This window comes from Macrosteles quadrilineatus, unplaced genomic scaffold (assembly GCF_028750875.1).
Source record: "Macrosteles quadrilineatus isolate MER2022 unplaced genomic scaffold, UCM_ALF_1.0 Scaffold_8__2_contigs__length_117827958, whole genome shotgun sequence".
In the NCBI taxonomy this organism is placed as follows: Eukaryota; Metazoa; Arthropoda; class Insecta; order Hemiptera; family Cicadellidae; genus Macrosteles; species Macrosteles quadrilineatus.
Genome location: NW_026542601.1, coordinates 35467802 through 35486397, shown reverse-complemented (window position 1 = coordinate 35486397; position 18596 = coordinate 35467802). Strand labels below are relative to the sequence as shown.

The 18596-nt window shown below is 31.2% G+C and overlaps 1 protein-coding gene across 1 annotated transcript in view; it reads left to right on the top strand.

Annotated features, from left to right (window-relative positions):
* The window catches only part of LOC129000314 (voltage-dependent T-type calcium channel subunit alpha-1G-like), a 167071-nt gene that overhangs the window by 24552 nt on the left and 123923 nt on the right, over window positions 1–18596 (top strand). Inside the window, exon 2 of the mRNA XM_054427276.1 lies at window positions 10680–10813. Coding sequence (XP_054283251.1) covers window positions 10680–10813 — 134 coding nt within the window. The remainder of the gene's footprint in view (window positions 1–10679; window positions 10814–18596) is intronic.

Here is an 18596-nt window from a genome sequence, read left to right as displayed (position 1 = left end):
TTGAATACAAGATTTTACTAATCTTACAGTGAATCCTGTTGTGCTAATTTATAAAAAATACAACAATCTAAAGCTTAACAGAAAATAATCTGACGAAAATAATGTGTGTACATCATGAACACAAATGATTTAACATATCTGAAACAATGTGACGTATTAATATGGTTTAATAGTTTTTAATGCGTATATAAATATAATAAAATAGTAAATACTTAAGAATAATAATAATGTATATCTAATAGATACAAAATACGTAACGATAAACCCCCCAGGGTTCATACTTAGATTTTCATATTTTTATATCCAGTAGGTGACGGTTGCAGTTATAAAATCATCATTTTGTATTCATTTTATGGTAGAAATACGATAGAGTGATAACATAATGTCCAAAAAACGTTCAGTTCTGGACAAAGGTTTGATCATGTTTTGCAAAACGCTGACGCGGGGTTTGTTTTTGACAATGAAATATGTCTTTTTCCGGAATACAGGGTTCACGCCATATTGTACCTTCCTTTTTACACGCCATGTTTTTCTGCTACAATGCTCCCCATGGGGACTGTTAGAAAATATTTCGAAACAAAGAAAAACATTTATTTTTAAATTAATTATATAGATAAGACATATTTGTATACACTCTCTGTCTACAATTTGTTTTCGTAAGACGTTTAAAATGATGCTTCAGTTATTCATTTTAAATTATTATAACATTGGTTTATAACATAAAGGTCTTACATTATGTTCTCTGAAAAATGGGAAAGTTGTGGATTTATTTGAAAGGGTTCGTTTTGGTGTCAGATAATGATCAAACCAATACCGTGAAGGAGGAAGAGAAATGTTGACAAATCATATTCGATTGTCCGAAGCTATGTTTGACAGTAACGATATTGTTGTGATATTGATATTGTATGTTGTGACACACCTGATATTGGTTTGACCCTTGGTGGCCACTCCTTGAGTTTGATTTTTTTGTTACATAACATCTACCTTCTTCGTATGTTTTTAGTTCTTCTTTTAATACCAAGCATTTAACCTACAGCTTTCATAAATCAATGAGCTATACAGGGTGTTTTAGTAAAGCGTAGCGGGCTATGCAGATTCAGATTCTAGATGTTAATACTGTTAAATACTGTTCAATGAAATGGCGACCATACATAGTAGGTATTTTAAGCCAAGTATGAATGGAGATGAGTGTAGGATGAGTGGCGCGATCTTGTAGTCTTGTTAGTGACTAAGGCCGACAATCTTTAGACACAGCTGTTAATTAATAGCCCATACAGCTAATGGCAACTAAGGGACCTACAGTTTATAGTGGAATCCAAGCCACATTTTTCCTTGGTATATACGAATTGGTCTAATTATCAGGATAGTACTGCGGATAGTCGTAGTACTCACTCGTGCGGACGTTAATCCACACCAGGGAGTATCGCATCCACAGTGCATGCCTATCAATATATTATATATAAATACATTATATATAAATATATTATTTATAAATATATTATATATAAATACATTATATATAAATATATTATTTATAAATATATTATATATAAATATATTATATAAAAATATATTATATATAAATATATTATATAAAAATATATTATATATAAATATATTATATATAAACATGAAAAAATAAGTCGAAAATGTTGGATAACTTTTTCGATTTCGGCTTAGTTTAGCCTTAATCGGCCATTTTGTATTTTTTTTTTTTAATAATTTATAGCTCAAAATCCTTTGGATATATTATTATGAAACTTTGTATAAACTTGAAGTCTGCAACTATGTACATTCTCCAAAATATCTTTGATCAGGTTCATCGAATTTTAAAATGGTGGCCATTAAAATGTTTAAAGTCAAGTTCCACGAAAACCAGCAATTAAAACAAAGTTTTGTAGCACATTAATTAAAGTCCTTTTTATTACAAATCGAATGACCCTTTATTTGCGAAAATTGGATGATAAATAAAAAACTTATGTAACTTTTATTAGTAATAATAATTATCAAAATGGCGGTCATTTTAAAATCACAAAGTTAAATTCTATAGAAACTAGTGACAAAAACATTATAAAAGTTACATAACTTTCTTATTTACTATCCGATTTTTGCAAATAAAGTGTCATTCGAGTTGTAATGAAAAGGGATTTAAATCATGTGTTTCAAAATTTAGTTTTTGGTTTTCATGGAATTTGATCCAACAAATTTAAATGGCCGTCATTTTGAAATTCGATGAGCCTGATCAAAGATATTTTAAAAGAATGTTTATAGCTGTAGATTTATTTATAGCTGTAGATAGTTTCGTAAAAATATCTCCAAAGGCTTTTGAGTTATAAATTATAAAAAAAATACAAAATGGCGGATTACGGTTAAACTAAGCCGAAATAAAAACATGTTATTCTACATTTTCGACTTATTTTTGCATGTAGAATCTTAATCTGAAGCATAGCTACGTTTTACTGAAACACCCTGTGTAATAAATAATTAAGACAAAAAAGTTTTTTAAGTTAATACTTTCTTATGAAATGGCGACCATTCAAATTTAGGTATTTTAAGCCAAGTATAAATGGAGATGAGTGGCGTGATCTTGTATTCTTGTTAGTAACTAAGCCGAATTGTTCCTTAGACACAGCTGTTAATTAACAGCCCATACAGCCAATGGCAACTAAGGGACCTACAGTTTATAGTGGAATCCGAACCACTGTTTATTAGTTGATATAAATGGATTATTGTTTGAAAAAAAAAAAAAAACAATCCATCTTAGGCGAAATATTTTTCTTGAGTTTGATTTCGTTTATTGTGCACTAAAATGTCCTTGTGTACTGGACCTTGTCTGTCCTAAAAGGAAACTCTAAATCTTATAATTAGCAGTTTGTTGTAGAATCACGACAATGTTTTGTTAAAATAACTAAGAGGGCGAAACTTAAATGTAAAAACTTAATATAGAACTTAATATAGAAACTTAATGTAGTTTAAAGGCTCATGGATTGAGGATTAGCTTTTTGAGTTAAATAAAATAAATACAATCAAACAAAATAGTTACGAAAACATTACCATAAATAATTGCTCTATATTTGTAAAACTGGCAAAAACAAATTCACGAAAGTTCTAAAAGTAGAAATGTTACACATTAAAATGTGGTAGGAGTGGATTTAAAAATAAAGGATCATATCGGTGTCGGACAATAATAGAACCAATTTCTTGAAGGAGGAAGAGAAATGTTGACAAATCATATTCAGTTGTCAGAAGCTATGTTTGACAGTAACGATATTGTTTTGATAACGATATTGCTGTGATATTGATACTGTATTGTTGTGATGTATTCGATATTGGTCTGACCCTTGGTAGCCAAACTCCTTCAGTTTGATTTTGTTTGGATACATAATATTGAACCACCTTGTTTCTCGTAAAACCCAGGAGCTAATATAAGGGGAAATATTTGTTTATGCTAATTTATTTATTTAAATGGTTTATTGTTAAAAAAATATCCTCTTAGTTGTGATATTTTTCTTGAGTTTGATTTCGATTACTGTGCACTAAATATTTCATTGTGTCCTAGACCTTGTTTGTCCTATTAATCGTATGTACTAAAAAACCTTTGCAAAACTTATGACAGCTAGTCTGGCCATAAAAAAAACTGGACCGAATTAGGTACACGTGGTTGGTACCAAATGAAAGATAATTTCCTGTAGATGTGCAGAATCCCTTTATAAATAAAAATAGGCCCAAAAAATGACAAAAAATGAATTTACAATCTTAAAAAATTTACATGGGCTCTATGGATTGCCATGTTGGCGAAGAAATAATACTAAAAATTACCAGTAAATTAAAACAAATGGAAGAAATTCCAATCACGTTTTATTTAGAGCGTGAGGTGAAATTAGAGAAGTTTGCACAACCCATACTTTTGATCCAGTTTTCGTCCACGGGGCGAGGTCTCACCTATAATTATTTAAATTAATATAATGATTGTAGCTTTACGAATATGTTTGGTTCAATAACTATGAGAATTTTACATGTATAGTTTTAAGTCTCGTGAATCGGAAATAACTTATTGAGGTAAATGAAATAACTCCAATTGAGCAAAGCAATAGTTTTATTAATTTCTAAACAAATAACATATGAAACATATTCAAAGTAGACATTTTGCTGGGTCTCTATATTCAGATTTTAGGGTTATGCAAGTGTGATAAAGTATTGACATCACTACGTTCAAATACATATTTCAGTCTATCACAATATGAAAACTGAAATCGAATTATCCCAGAGTACCAGCAACCCCTAAAAAAAAATAAAATTGCCTTATCAATTAATTCTAGATATCCAATGTTCAACAATAAAAATGCAAATGTTATCTGACAATAAGGTGTTCGTTTACCATTCAGGACTATGTCAGTTCCTATAAAGATGAAAACAAAGGGGTTCTAGGGCAAAGCATCAATCCTTTTGTTCAACCTCGCCTCTGCTTTCCTAGAACTGCTTTCAGCTTGTATTCTATCATTTCAATCAGGCATAATGTAAACTTGAATATAGCAGATATAATTACGGTTTTGTGCGTAAACCAATTGTTATCATGACTGAAATTAATGTTATCAGGTTTATTAGTTGAGGAAGTTTTCTTATTCACCTAATAGAAATAACGACTGTAAGTCTCAGCACCTAAAACCTGAACGTTACATTACATCTTACTACAGAAGAAAACTGTAGGCAATCAATTATCAATTATCAATCATTGAGATGGGGACGCCACCTAGGTGCGTATTTTAACCCAAATATGAGTGAAGGATGAGTGTAGAATGGCGTGTGATGACCTGTGTAGCTTTGTTAATGACTAAGATCCGCGGTTTCATTAGTCAGGATCATTTATTTAAAGCCAAATGATCAGGAACAGCTGATACATTCTCCAATATTCTCCTATAGAAGAAGTATCTATTGCAGTTGGTTGCACGATAATACCTAGACCCGGGACCGATTTACTTCTTCATTTCAATGTCCTAGAGACCAAAACTCATGATACTATTGAGAACATTAGTTTATATATCAATGTCTCTTTCTGATCAGTCTATTCGTTTACTGAACATATTTTTGAATTACAATTTGAAACACCTCGAATGCTATATGCTATTGATCCGTGAGATATTCCTTTTTTATTATTGCAATTACTGCCCATAGTTTCAAGCTTTCCTGAAACTACTCTGAGATTTAACAGTAAGGGTGTTAAAAAAAAATTGTGCAGCAAAATAATTTGTATAACAAACATTTAAAGTAGAGACCGAACATTCAAATAGATTACTATTTAGTTTTCGGATTATATTACTTCTATTTTCTAAATAAATAAGAATTTATGATTCCATTTTTCTTTGATATTGTATTTAATGTAGGGTTTCCCAGCGCTGCTTTTTTGTTGGAACGCCACCATTAACGAGATTAATAGAAGGAATCAAGGAACAGAACAAAGGTATTGTTCTAGAGACTCCAGTTCACGCGTTCCTTTTAGCAAAAACCGCAAACAAAGGTGTCTGAGAGTGCTATTAAGGATCTTACTGTCATTTTAGGAACCATTAATTTATTTGCTCACACTCAATCTTCTACTGTACTTTGTGCAACATTTTGTTGATATAAAAAACTTTTGATTAACGTTTTAATAGATAACCTCCTCTGATAAACAAGCAAGTTGAAACTTTTAAACACCAGCACTGAATACTTTGTTCTGTAATTTTTTCTTACATTATCTTAACTATTATTTGGTCAAACACTAGTATACAAAATTAATTTTGGACATCACAGTAAAAATTATATAACTATCTAAGAACATTTTAGTTTTAAATAAAGATAGGCATAGTTGGATGGGCCTATCAAACAGTTGCTATTTTTGAAGTGTTATACTGTACCTGTAGGTTTATAGGGACATCACACATGCTTTGTTACAATCCGTCCTTACAGTATAGGATGTCTAAGTTTTTGTTGTAAGAAAGAATTAGCTTTTTACAACAAAGTACCTATTACATGTCTTGATATTACTGATTCTCTTAAATTCTAAAACTTTGTACAACCATACATTTAAATGGAAACTATTATATTAGTGTATACGTTTAGGCAAAGATATAAACTGACCAATTCATCAAATTAAGCTTTAATATCAACATATAAAAGTACAAAACACATCTGTTTCCACGAAAGAACTTCACTAACATTTCATTAGACAACAACAATATGCATTATGTAGGGTTGCTTTACATGATCGCTTCGTAATTCATCGACAACGTCATATTCCACGTATTAAGCAGTGATTCCCTTACAGTTCTTGTTGGCAAAGTGATTACCCTTGTTAGCTAAGGTCTCTGTTTCTGCATATCAATGAGGTGTAGGTTCATTCTCTGTTAGCTTTGTAGTTACAGGCACTGTACAAACAATCAAAGACAAGCTGTTGACTCGATAGTACTTGGGGACCAAGCTTTGGTTTAGAAACTGCTTCTCCATTTTTGTCGTAGATGTATTATTAGTGCGTAGGATCATTGTACAAGTGATTTCCATACATTTTTATTATTATTGACTTTGGATAGTGCAAGTGGACTTCTTATTCAAAAAATAATAATAAGGCGTCTGCTTTAATGTGTTTTTCACACCTCGGACTTGCGTGGGGTGATTTCAGTTGATTTTTAATTATTTTAGGATAGTTTTTCCAAAGTAAACGTTGACCTTTGAATTGATTAACGTCATTAGCTGAACATAAAATAAAGAAACATTTTTGATAAAGCTTCTGCTAGGATTATTAAGAAACTAAAAGTCAATAAGCAAATCAATGACGTTTCTCTAGTTAATTAAACTTGTGCCAAGGATGTTTTTTTACATAATGCGGAAATATTTTTTTCACGCACGTGAAAATTTGCTTAATCAAACACATCACTAGTACTAGCAGTCAGCTTTAGTTTTGAACCTTAACTATTTAACCTTAACTATTTGAATCTTACAAGTAAAATGTTTAAGATTGAAAAACATTAAAATATTAATGAAAAGCACATACTAGCGCAATTATTGAATGAATAGCCATAACTGTAAAAACCTTTCAGTTTCGTTGTAAAATATTGTTTTGAGCATTTCTTTAATTTCCAATGGCGTTTTCGTAGTTACATGAAACATAAATAAGGCTTGAAACTTGGTAGGGAGGTTACGTTGCGGAGGTTTTCCCCTTAATAATGTAAACAGCTGATTCACTTACGATCCACCGGGACTTGGTTTGTTTGAATTTATACTGAGAGATACATTTTGCTTGTAACCGTATCGACTACAAGTTTTAGGGATTTCAATGTTATGGTTAAATAGAATTGATCAATTGTACCAGCAGTTTCACCGCATTATTTGATCGTTCATGTCATCCATTGCGTAGAGTGTTAGACTTATGTACGTCATCAATCTCATTTCATGTTATAGTTTATTTCATAGAATATCTAACAATTAACCTGAAGCTATACTTCCCGGAACTCTCTACCAATATTTTAGGGCATTGTTCCTGGGTAAGAAACATATCTAAATATCATATTTAAATTGTCCGGAAGTCCTTATTTACTCAGATAGCCGCCATTTTGTTTTTTTCACTTATTAATTTTTTCTGAAAATTGGTTAAACATACGAAGTTGAAACTTTTCAAAAACATTTGTGACAACTAGACAAAGCTACAAAAAAATTATGACGATTTTTCAAATTCATAAAACAAAATGGCGGCTGTTAAAAATTTTGTTTCTTAAATTACTCGAAAACCGTTGATTTTACAAATATTTTACAAGGATATCTTTTTTAAGGCAATTTTATTACAAATCGATCGACACCTTAATCTTTAAGATCGGACGAGTAATAACTGATATATGGCAGTTTTAGTGATACGTGACCGCTTTTAGCATGCGCTGCAACTAATATCCGGCGGTCACGTATCACTAAAACTGCCATATCTCAGTTAATACTCGTCCGATCTTAAAGATTAAGGTGTCGATAGATTTGTAATAAAATTGCCTTAAAAAAGTTATTCTTGTACTATTTTTGTAAAATCAACGTTTTTCGAGTAATTTAAGAAACAAAATTTTAAACAGCCGCCATTTTGTTTTATGAATTTGAAAAATCGTCATAATTTTTTTTCTAGCTTTTTCTAGTTGTCATAAATGTTTGTGCAAAGTTTCAACTTCGTATGTTTAACCAATTTTCAGAAAAAAATTAATAAGTGAAAAAAACAAAATGGCGGCTATCTGAGTAACTAAGGACTTCCGGACAATTTAAATATGATATTTAGATATGTTTCTTACCCAGGAACAATGCCCTAAAATATTGGTAGAGAGTTCCGGGACACCCTGTATAAGCTTTAAGGTTACCTACTAGATTAGGAGGAAAATGAGTTTCCAATTCATTTACAACATGTGTGGTAGCTATAATAGATTAAATTTGTGAAATTGCCAGAAAAAGTGCTATAAAACCATATGTGATTTCTGATAGAAATATTGTCAGTTTGACTTTTAATAGAACACATACTTTTCATATTTGATCAAAAAAGTGTTTGTTTTTATTAACTCAAATTTGAACTTTTAAAATTTTGCCATGTATTAGAATTTATAAGTTAACCCAATATTAATTGCCCATATCTGCCGTTTAAGTCCAGCATACAATTCTTAAAATTTGAAAATATTAAGCATTTAAAGCTAAAAATATCGGTACAATCCAACTATAACAATAATGTATCAATCTAATATTTCTAGCTCAAAAGATCTGCATGGAATTTATTACTAGATGGAAAAAGGTCCGAAGTTAATAAGAATCTTGGGAATGTTGTTTAAGACTGATAATTCAATTTTTTTCTGATTTTCTCAAGTTTTGGACCTCGAAGACCCTGTAGAAAAAAGAGGATGGGGATATTTTGAAAAATCTTTAAAATTGTTAACACTTTTTTGCTTTTCTCACAATAATCTTTTCCCTTACTTTATACCGAAAAAGAATTCCTTACACTTTTGTAGAGGGTTAAATAAGATCTACAAGTCACATGACAGTTCCATTGGTTTGATGTTGATGTATCCCATACAATAAGATACACTAACCATGTTTGTCACAGTGACTACTGAGTGAGGTTTGGTTACTGATGACAGTAGACACACGACGTGACATGGTAGGTTTAGGCATATACAATGTACATTGTACATTGTAGTGTAATTGTACTACATTATTCAACTCATGTGAACCACTTTTACTTTACATTTTTGTAATCGTTAATAATTCACTTATTTTTTGGACGTATTTAGAAAGTTACCTAAATAATTTTAAAAGGCTCAACGATGATATTGGTTAAATCTACCATTCTTCCTTTATTAAATCAACTGTCCTTGCTTTCGAACATGTTTCTTAATAAACGTTGTTGAAACAACATTAAAAACCCTTCCACTACGTAAATTTAAATTCTTTGATATACCCATTATTCAGGTTGATAGATGGGCTGACGTAATAATTCAGCCGCCAGATGTTAGTATGCGGATCACGCTGTTGTAATCGCAGCCATCAACGATTTGACTGCGACTCGTTAGCAGCTCTTCAACTAAACGTTCCCGACATATCGTCGCTTGTTACAAACTCGCAGTAAAATTTTGGTACATATTTAAATAAACTGTAATTTTTTTCGCTTATAAACTAAAAAATCTTAATTTGTTTCGATAATTTTAGTTACAACTAAAGTTGTTTAAATAGCTGAATGGTTATAGCTTGCATTCAAATTTTAGGTTTACTGATTCAATCCTAGCGAGGTTGAGTCTCGATCCAGGCGTAATTGGTCTTTGGACTGTCTATTGATTAAATGCTTCCATCAAAATCTTTATGTTGGATAATAACAAAATGACGATGTTAGAGAGTAATAAGGGATTCAAATGTACTTTTTAAATCAAGTAAAAACTGCCTTAAGGGATAGAATAACTCAAGCATAGGTTAGTTTTGTTTAATCTAATAATATCTATTTCCTTATTTAAAGTTTGTCATTGATTATATTTATGTAGAAATGCAGGAGATTTAAATATTTATGTATATTATAGAATATTTAAAACTGAGAAACCCGTGTTTTTTAATACACGAAAAATGAAATAAAATGTTGTTGTAAATAAAATTGGTCCTACTTTACCATAATAGTGTGGCCAGTTGTAAATATAAACCTAAAATGATTTTTATTACAATCGGAAAATTCAGCTTAGCTGAAATTGAACGCTTTTGCTCTTTATACGGTATTGCTAGATTTCAAAATTATTATAATTCGTTTTTATTGCATAGCAATCAATCTGCCTGCCTTTTGTAAAATGTTATTGGAAAATGTTCATTATTTCATCCACTCATATAAAAATAGTTAAGGAGAGTTGACAAATAATAATGTTCTTTTGGAAAGTGGAACTCAGTATGCTCGTTCATAGTCGATGTTGGTTGATTCCTGACAACAATTAATTAAACACTCTACTGCTATATTTCATCAATCTTACATATTTAGTGTTAATCGATGTTTTTTGATTTCCTTAAATGAAAACTTCTATGATAGTTTCAGCGTTTTTGATCAACGTTCTTCAACTTCTGAAATACAGACACTTTCGTGTTTTTTTAACGTCTACGATCTTTTATAACTCCAGGATGTATGACTTGTTCTTCAATAACCTATATTTTATCATTTTCAGATGTTCGATGACTTCATCTTCGCCTTCTTCGCTCTGGAGATGTCCATCAAGATGATAGCTATGGGAGTTTATGGGAAAGGCACGTATCTCGCAGACTCATGGAATCGACTTGATTTCTTCATTGTATTAGCCGGGTGAGTTTATAACGATGCATAATTTCATTTTTCAATATTATTGTTTTCCTTTTAGCGAATTTCTCATATTGGGAACATGCTATTACCATCGGTCTCACGGTAAAACCTGGACCCGGGACCGATTTACTTTTTCGTTCTGATGTCGTCAGAGACCAAAAACTCCATCCGTTAAAACTAATGTACATGGTTATATGACTAATTATTGTATATATAAATCAAATTATAATTGAGAGCTTCTTAGATATGAAGAATCTATATTAGTTATTAACGTAACGATAAAATAGAAGCCTGACATTTAAATTATTATTTATAACATTAAGGTATTCTATTGTATAACAAGCAGTTATGATAATTTAAGAGATTAAATTTTAAAAGTTGCACATTTCAGCAAAAATGTTATCGTGTCAGCCTGAATTAAAGTCTATATTTGTCATGGTTGTTTACGACAATAATAAAATTTAACCATGTTTACTGAAACTATTCACGTAATTGTGCAGTAAAGTTTATTACATATGGTTTTGCATTTTCATTAGTGTGGTAATGCAATCGTAAATTCAACCATGGCTATAAGTATATTAATCACCATAAAGTAAAATTAGTTCTGTTCTTATAAATTGTTATATACATTCTCATTGTTTTTACTACTTTTGTTTTATGTGTCTCTAAAATGTAACGCTTGTTTATTACCCTACACTGTAATACGTTTTGCTGACCTTTTGGAAAGGGGAAAAAAGTTAAAAAAAACTCAACCCGAACAATATTTGCTTGAAAACGTATCTAGAATACATCTTGTACTTAATCCAAGTACTCAGGATATCTATATCCCTAATCTTGTCTGTCCATCTGTCCAGGCTCTCATAATTTTAATATAAAAAATACTATGTTTACTTATTAAATGATGATGGCAGTTGTATTTTCTATATTTATGTCGTATACAAATTCACAACTATTTTTAGCATTAGCAGTTTTTAAGCCTCTTAAAAAGTTATGTTTCAAAATCCTAAGACCTTTCCCTGTTACAAAGCTCTAGTAAACCTATTACAAACTAATTTCTACACGTTGCTGTTTTTAACTCATTCAATGCAAATTTAAGAGCCTTTCAGCTTAACTGAAGTAGGTACATTAAAATATCCATTCTTGTTTGGAACAGAGAAACACTTTGTATTATCTGTTTTGTGGTAAGGTTCTAATCCTTTGTTCCTGCTGGTTACCATTTAATCCACTCTTAACCCATTCCCGGTCTGATAGTCCACCTGGGCTGAACTGACCCTTTTTTGGAACATCGTTATCTCTTTACTATTTTACCTCGCTAAGAGATAAAACTCGTTAACTTGTTGAGTAATGGTTTCCAATTTAAGTTGTATTATCATTTTAGCGGATTTACCTATAAGAAAGTAACTTTCATGGTTAGACTGAGTTCTGTGACTACTGTTTTTTTTTTCACTTTTAAGTCTGAAATAGCCAAAACACACAGTTTGTTTGCCGAAGTCTAGCTTTACCATTAAAACCAACTTAAACTAACACAAAGGTAGTATATAGCTATAACCTTTAAAGGTACGCTTTGCTTGGAGCGACAGGTGCGACGGTCGCGCAGCGACTGTCGCCGAGCGGCAGTCGCGGGGTGGTAGACGGTTTTGCTTGGAGCGACAACTTCTTCTTCCTGGCGTTAAGAGACATGGTACCGTCAGTGCACCTAACCTCAAAAGTGCGCACTAAGTATATAGTCACTAAATAAATTCGATAAATTCACTTAGTAAAACAGGTAAAACTTAACAATAAAGTATTCTTTACAGGCCTAGTAATTTGTTATGAGTATAATTCCAAAACTGCCATGTCACAAGCCAAAATGTAATAAAATTACTCAATTGTACTGTAGTAGCCTACACAAGCATAACATGAATTGGAAATCAGTGTTATAAACAACCTCCTCACAGAGTGAAAATTATATTTTGTTGATTGTATTGTAAATGAAAAGAAAATAACAAATACATTATATACTCCATTAATATTTGAATAGCCTCTTCTTAACACATTACTTTAATAATTGGCATTTTATATATTTACATATGACACGCCTGACTTTTAAGCTCGGCGACTGTCGCTGCGCGACCGTCGCACCTGTCGCTCCAAGCAAAACGTACCTTAATGTGTAATTTGCAGAGTGTTGTCTACCATCTTCGAAATAAAAAGACCGTTAATCTTGAGCGCTTCCCATTACACACTAGTTCATATAATAAGTATGAAAACATAAAGGAAATACTTCAAAACTAATTTGGGTATGGTTTTGATTTTATACGTGGAGAATTAAACGATTTGTGGTTTTTGCAACCTTGAGCATCTAAAAGCAACTTTTAGGCAAAAAAAAACAAAAAAACTCTTAGGTCATATGAATCTCCCTCCATCAAATAAGGCTCTAAAAAAACACAAGATTGTTAAAACTATATGATTCTATTATTTACCAAATGAGAACGTCATATATCGTTATAAAAACCCATATATTAAACATAATTACAGAAATATAAATTAATTGGTCCTGCGAACGTATCCGTAACTAATCAATCTGTGAGCTTTAATTAAACTGCATAATTACTCATGCTTTAATTAATTAAACGGAGAAGTGTTTTCAACCACACTTCCTGCTATTACAGTATCAAAATGGTTATGAGTGTTAACCATGAAAGCATAAATATAAACATGATACATTCAAAACACATTACACTAGTAAGGGTTGTTCAGATTATTTCCTCTTTTAATACCGCTGATATAAATATAAAGAAAACCCGTACTAAATTGCATTCTGTGCTCTGAAGACTTAAATTTCCTATTCATCTTAGGAGTGTAATATAATTGCACTAAAATAACCAATATTTCTCCCATCTTGGGAAGTAGGTATTTTAATTACATAAATATTAGCCAAATTGGACAGCAAGATATGGAAACTTTAAAAATGTCATATTTCGAAGACTTAAATTTTACCTTTGTCTTAAGAGTAATATAAATATCTTAGGATCAATATTTGACTCTTGTTTGGTGGTAGGTGATTGAATAAGTTAAAACTTAGCCATAATTGACAGAAAGAGTCCTTTTATTTTTTAAAGTTTAAAGAGACAGTCGTACAGAAAAGTGATTAACAGGGGATATGAAGTTATACAACTATGAATTGCTAAGAAAGTAAATGATTTCCTTGCACTCTTACACCCCAAGAAAGTTGTTAGAATTGAAGATCAGTAGATGAAATTACATTCTATCGATTAGCCTACACGAAGATTAATATTCTGAACTTTATAATTTGTTGACGCACTTATTTAAAGGCACAGAAGAGCTGATAAGTTAAGCATGTTTAACAAACCAATAATATTAAGGTATTATATATAATTTAGTAGCAAGCAGCAAAAATAAAATATGCTTAGTTAACTTTCAAGTTTTGCCCTCGAAACCCATCAGGCTTAACAACGCTGTTTGTGGATGTTGAATTGAATGTTTGCCCCAAGCGAAGCCTGTTAAGACTAAGTGAAACAAGTTTTAAAACTTTTCAGTCGGATTATCGGATTTAAGTGTTAAAAGTAAAATATTTTTTAAATCTTGTTTGATAACTTAGAACCACATCATTTTCAAAATATTTTGGTTATTTTAAGGATGACGATTTTATTGCAGATCAACAAATAAAACAAAAATATATATTTATTATTAATTTCTGAATTTCAACATCTCTTGTCTTCTAAGACCTTTTAGCGAATTTCCCATATAGGGAATAAGCTATTACCGTAGGTCTCATGGTAAGACCTAGACCCGGGACCGATTTACTTTTTCGTTTTGAGGTCCCCAGAGGCCAAAAACACCATCCGTTCAAATTCATATATATATATATATATATATATTTATATATATATATTTATATATGTGTCCGTTAGCGCGATAACTCGAGCAAAAATGATCCGATTTTGATGAAATTTGGTACAAAAGTGTAAACCTACGTTTATTCGAACGAGTTCGCGAACCAGCATGATCGGACCATGGGAACAGGGGTTTATGGGGGGTTTTATGGGGTAAAAATAGGTTTTTCCCATTTTTGACCCTAAAAACTTAAAATTTAGCAATTTCTTTCCAAACCATTTTGTAGAGCTTAAAAAAAGAAATAATTTAGTATATTGAAGCGCTGTTGTATGCCTAACGGTCACGGAGAAAATTAAAAAAAAGGTAATTTAAAATTCCCATGTTATTCTTATGGAGAAAATGAAACTGTTGTAATTTACTTGTTTATGGATATAATGTTGATAAAATTTGGCAAATTTATTTATTTCATCCTATACTATTGACATATTGTCAAAAAACACTTTTTACCTTCCCCGTAGCAGCAAACCTAAGCACTTGTTAAATCTAATGTTATTTAAATTGGAAATATATAACTTATGTTTTATTTATGGAAATATTTTAGTAAAAATGTAATCAGACAAGTTGAAATTCGCTTAGTCTGCAGGTTTGCTGCGGCGGGGGTATTTAGTTATATACCTAATTTGAATTGTAAATATTGAAAAAAAAAAATTACACAAATAAGCTAAATGCACTTATAATTCTTTTATTATAATTTGGTTCTACATTTTGTACCTTCGACATTTTGTGTGTATTGATAGAAGACTGTGTTTAGCCTATGTTTATTTTGAAGTGTTTGCTAAAGCGTGTGCTTAATATCTGTGCTGGTTCCTGGTCAAAGTCTACATTCGAAAAGCAAACTCCATAAAGCACTAGTACGAAAAGAGTTCACATCAAAGGCACAACTCCAACGTTAATGTTCCAAAAATAATGGGATGATGAGGCACTGCTCCGAAACAATAATGTTATGTTTTAGGGTCTCCTAACCTGAAATTCACTTATCCTTTTTCGCTAAAATGTATAGTCAATTTGTTTCTCGTTAATCTAGTAGTGACATTAATTTGTGTATATTTACTCGTATACTAATAGGCATCAAAACTAATTATAGTCATTGTTCCCTGCAGAAACAGTATACACGTAGACAAAGGGTTTTTGTAGCGGGCTAATTTAAAAATTCATCGATTTTACATTAAAAAAAATACGATATATATATATAAAACAAAGTGAACTAAAATATACCTTGGTGTTTAACTTGTCAAAAATGTTTGGCAAACACTTTAAAAAGCTCTTGAATATTCGATGACTTAACTCTCTTCTTATCTTCGTAGTTAAAGTTTCAAAAGTAATAATGAAGCTTTTAAAAGCTCTATTAAAACTTTTTTATTTCGTATCCAGTAGTCTACGAGCCCAGAATTTATTAAAGTAAGGTGAGAGACTTGTTCTTTGTAGGATTAAAAGTTTGAAGATAGTTTGTAGACAGTGTCAAGGAGCGTAAGTAATATTATTTTCCTGCAGAGCTTTCGAGATCTATATTTTAAAAAGGTTAACAAAAAAAAGGCCTATGGCCTAAAAGGCTAAAAGGCCTAAAAGGCTTATGATTTAGTTCTTCTTTAGGGCATTAAAAATAAAATAAAATGAATGTTAAAATGGGATTTATATTTTAAAACTATATAATGTTTGATAATACATTTAAAATAATGCATAATTCTTGACTTGGATATTATAGGTTTATTGTCGTGATAATGTGGCTAATAAATTTTAGTGATTTTATAAAACAGTTTGTTTCAATTACCAAGAACCTATCTCTAATTGATAAATTATCGTAATGAAATGTATTACGCAACATGTAGTGCGGTACAAAAGTAGTTTAAGGACAATTAAACGAACCCTGTAGCTGACACAGAGCTTAATGCTTACCCTGGCTTTAATTGTGTTTCAATGCATTGATCAACTTACTGTACATGTTTATTTCACTATCAAATAGATTGAAAAACTGTGCTATACTAGGTGCTAAGATTAATGTTGCCTTATATGAAAATAATAAAGCATAATAAATGAAAGAACAACATATAAACTATTGGACTGCATTTCCTATAATGTCTCTTATCACTCGATGCAATACAGTGAAAACATCAGTTGTGCAAAATTCTAGGTCTAGGCTTGACAAACAACATGTTTTCTTACGTATGAGTTATAAAGTAAGACTGAATTAGCCGTTGGATTTGGAGCTATAAACACAATTTAGAATTAAATCAATGATAGTTTTATACAGGGTGACAGTTACGTCTTTATAACTTTAAAACGAAGAGAGATATCAAAACCAAATTTGGCTTATTACTGGTAATAGTGAGGTAATTTTTTGTGTTGTCGGATGTCACCTATGCGGGACGGCTCATATAAGTTTAAAATCTTAAATGTAAGCATAGGTTAATATGTGCATCAAATTATATGTCTTGTTGAACGAAACAAATGCCGTAAACTGGACCTCAAGTGTACAATCGAGTCAAAAAATGACAGCTGGCCGAAGATTAATTGAATTTGCAATGCTATTATACAGGGTGAGTTTTAATTGTCCCCCCCCCCAACTTTTTTCTACATTTTTTCAAATATCAATCCCAGACCACTTCCAAACATTGTTGGGTAGTAAGTACTTCATTTTGACAAGGTGGTCATTTCCGGCCGCCATCTTGGATCCGCCATATTGGATGCAGAATATTTTTTTCAAATGTAAAGGTGGGGTTGTGACCCATTATTTCGAACTAGACTTTTACTCTGATTACAATGCCGCAAACCATTTAAGAAAATCTTGATTCATACTAAAGTTATGAGGCCTTTTTAAAACTTTATTTTTAGCCCATTTTAACATTGTGCATTTACAAACTAAGACCATAATCTTAAAATAGTGCTGGATAAAGATAAGTATACACTACCAGTTATTGTAAACCTATTTTCACTTATTTATGACTGATGTATTTTTTCGGCCGCCATCTTGGATCCGCCATTTTGAAATGGGATAAATTATTTTAAATATGAAGGGTGTGTTGTGGCCCATAATTTTGAACTACTTTTTTAAGCTAAACTCAATGCCGCAATCAATTTTTTGTTATCAAGTTTTATTTATGAAACATTGCAATATTTTTGTTAAAAATGTTAATATTTCAAAATCAAAATATGAAAATGAAAAATGGACCATGGAATTGAGTTCAGCTTAAAAAAGTAATCCGAAACGATGGGTCACAACACACCCTTCATATTTAAAATAATTTATCACATTTCAAAATGGCGGATCCAAGATGGCGGCCGAAAAAAATACATCAGTCATAAATAAGTGAAAATAGGTTTACAATAACTGGTAGTGTATACTTATCTTTATCTAGCACTATTTTGAGATTATGGTCTTAGTTTGTACAAGCACAATGTTAAAAGGGGCTAAAAATAAAGTTTTAAAAAGGCCTCATAACTTTAGAATGAATCAAGATTTTTAAAAACTGTTTGCGGCATTGTAATCAGGGTAAAAATCTAGTTCGAAATAATGGGTCACAACCCCACCTTTACATTTGAAAAAAATATTCTGCATCCAATATGGTGGATCCAAGATGGTGGCCGGAAATGACCACCTTGTCAAAATGAAGTACTTACTACCCAACAATGTTTGGAAGTGGTCTGGGATTGATATTTGAAAAAATGTAGAAAAAATTTGGGGGGGGACAATTAAAACTCACCCTGTATGCTACCTCTCAGGGGGTGTCTGATAGAAGACGGAAGAAAATTCTAGGTATCTTAAAGGTATTATTAGCTTATTTTCTTAAAGGTAAGCATAGGTTGATATCTACATTAAATTAAAGGTATTTATTAGTATAATACAATACTGCAAATTTGAGCTCAAAATAACAACTGGGTAAAACATTGCAGC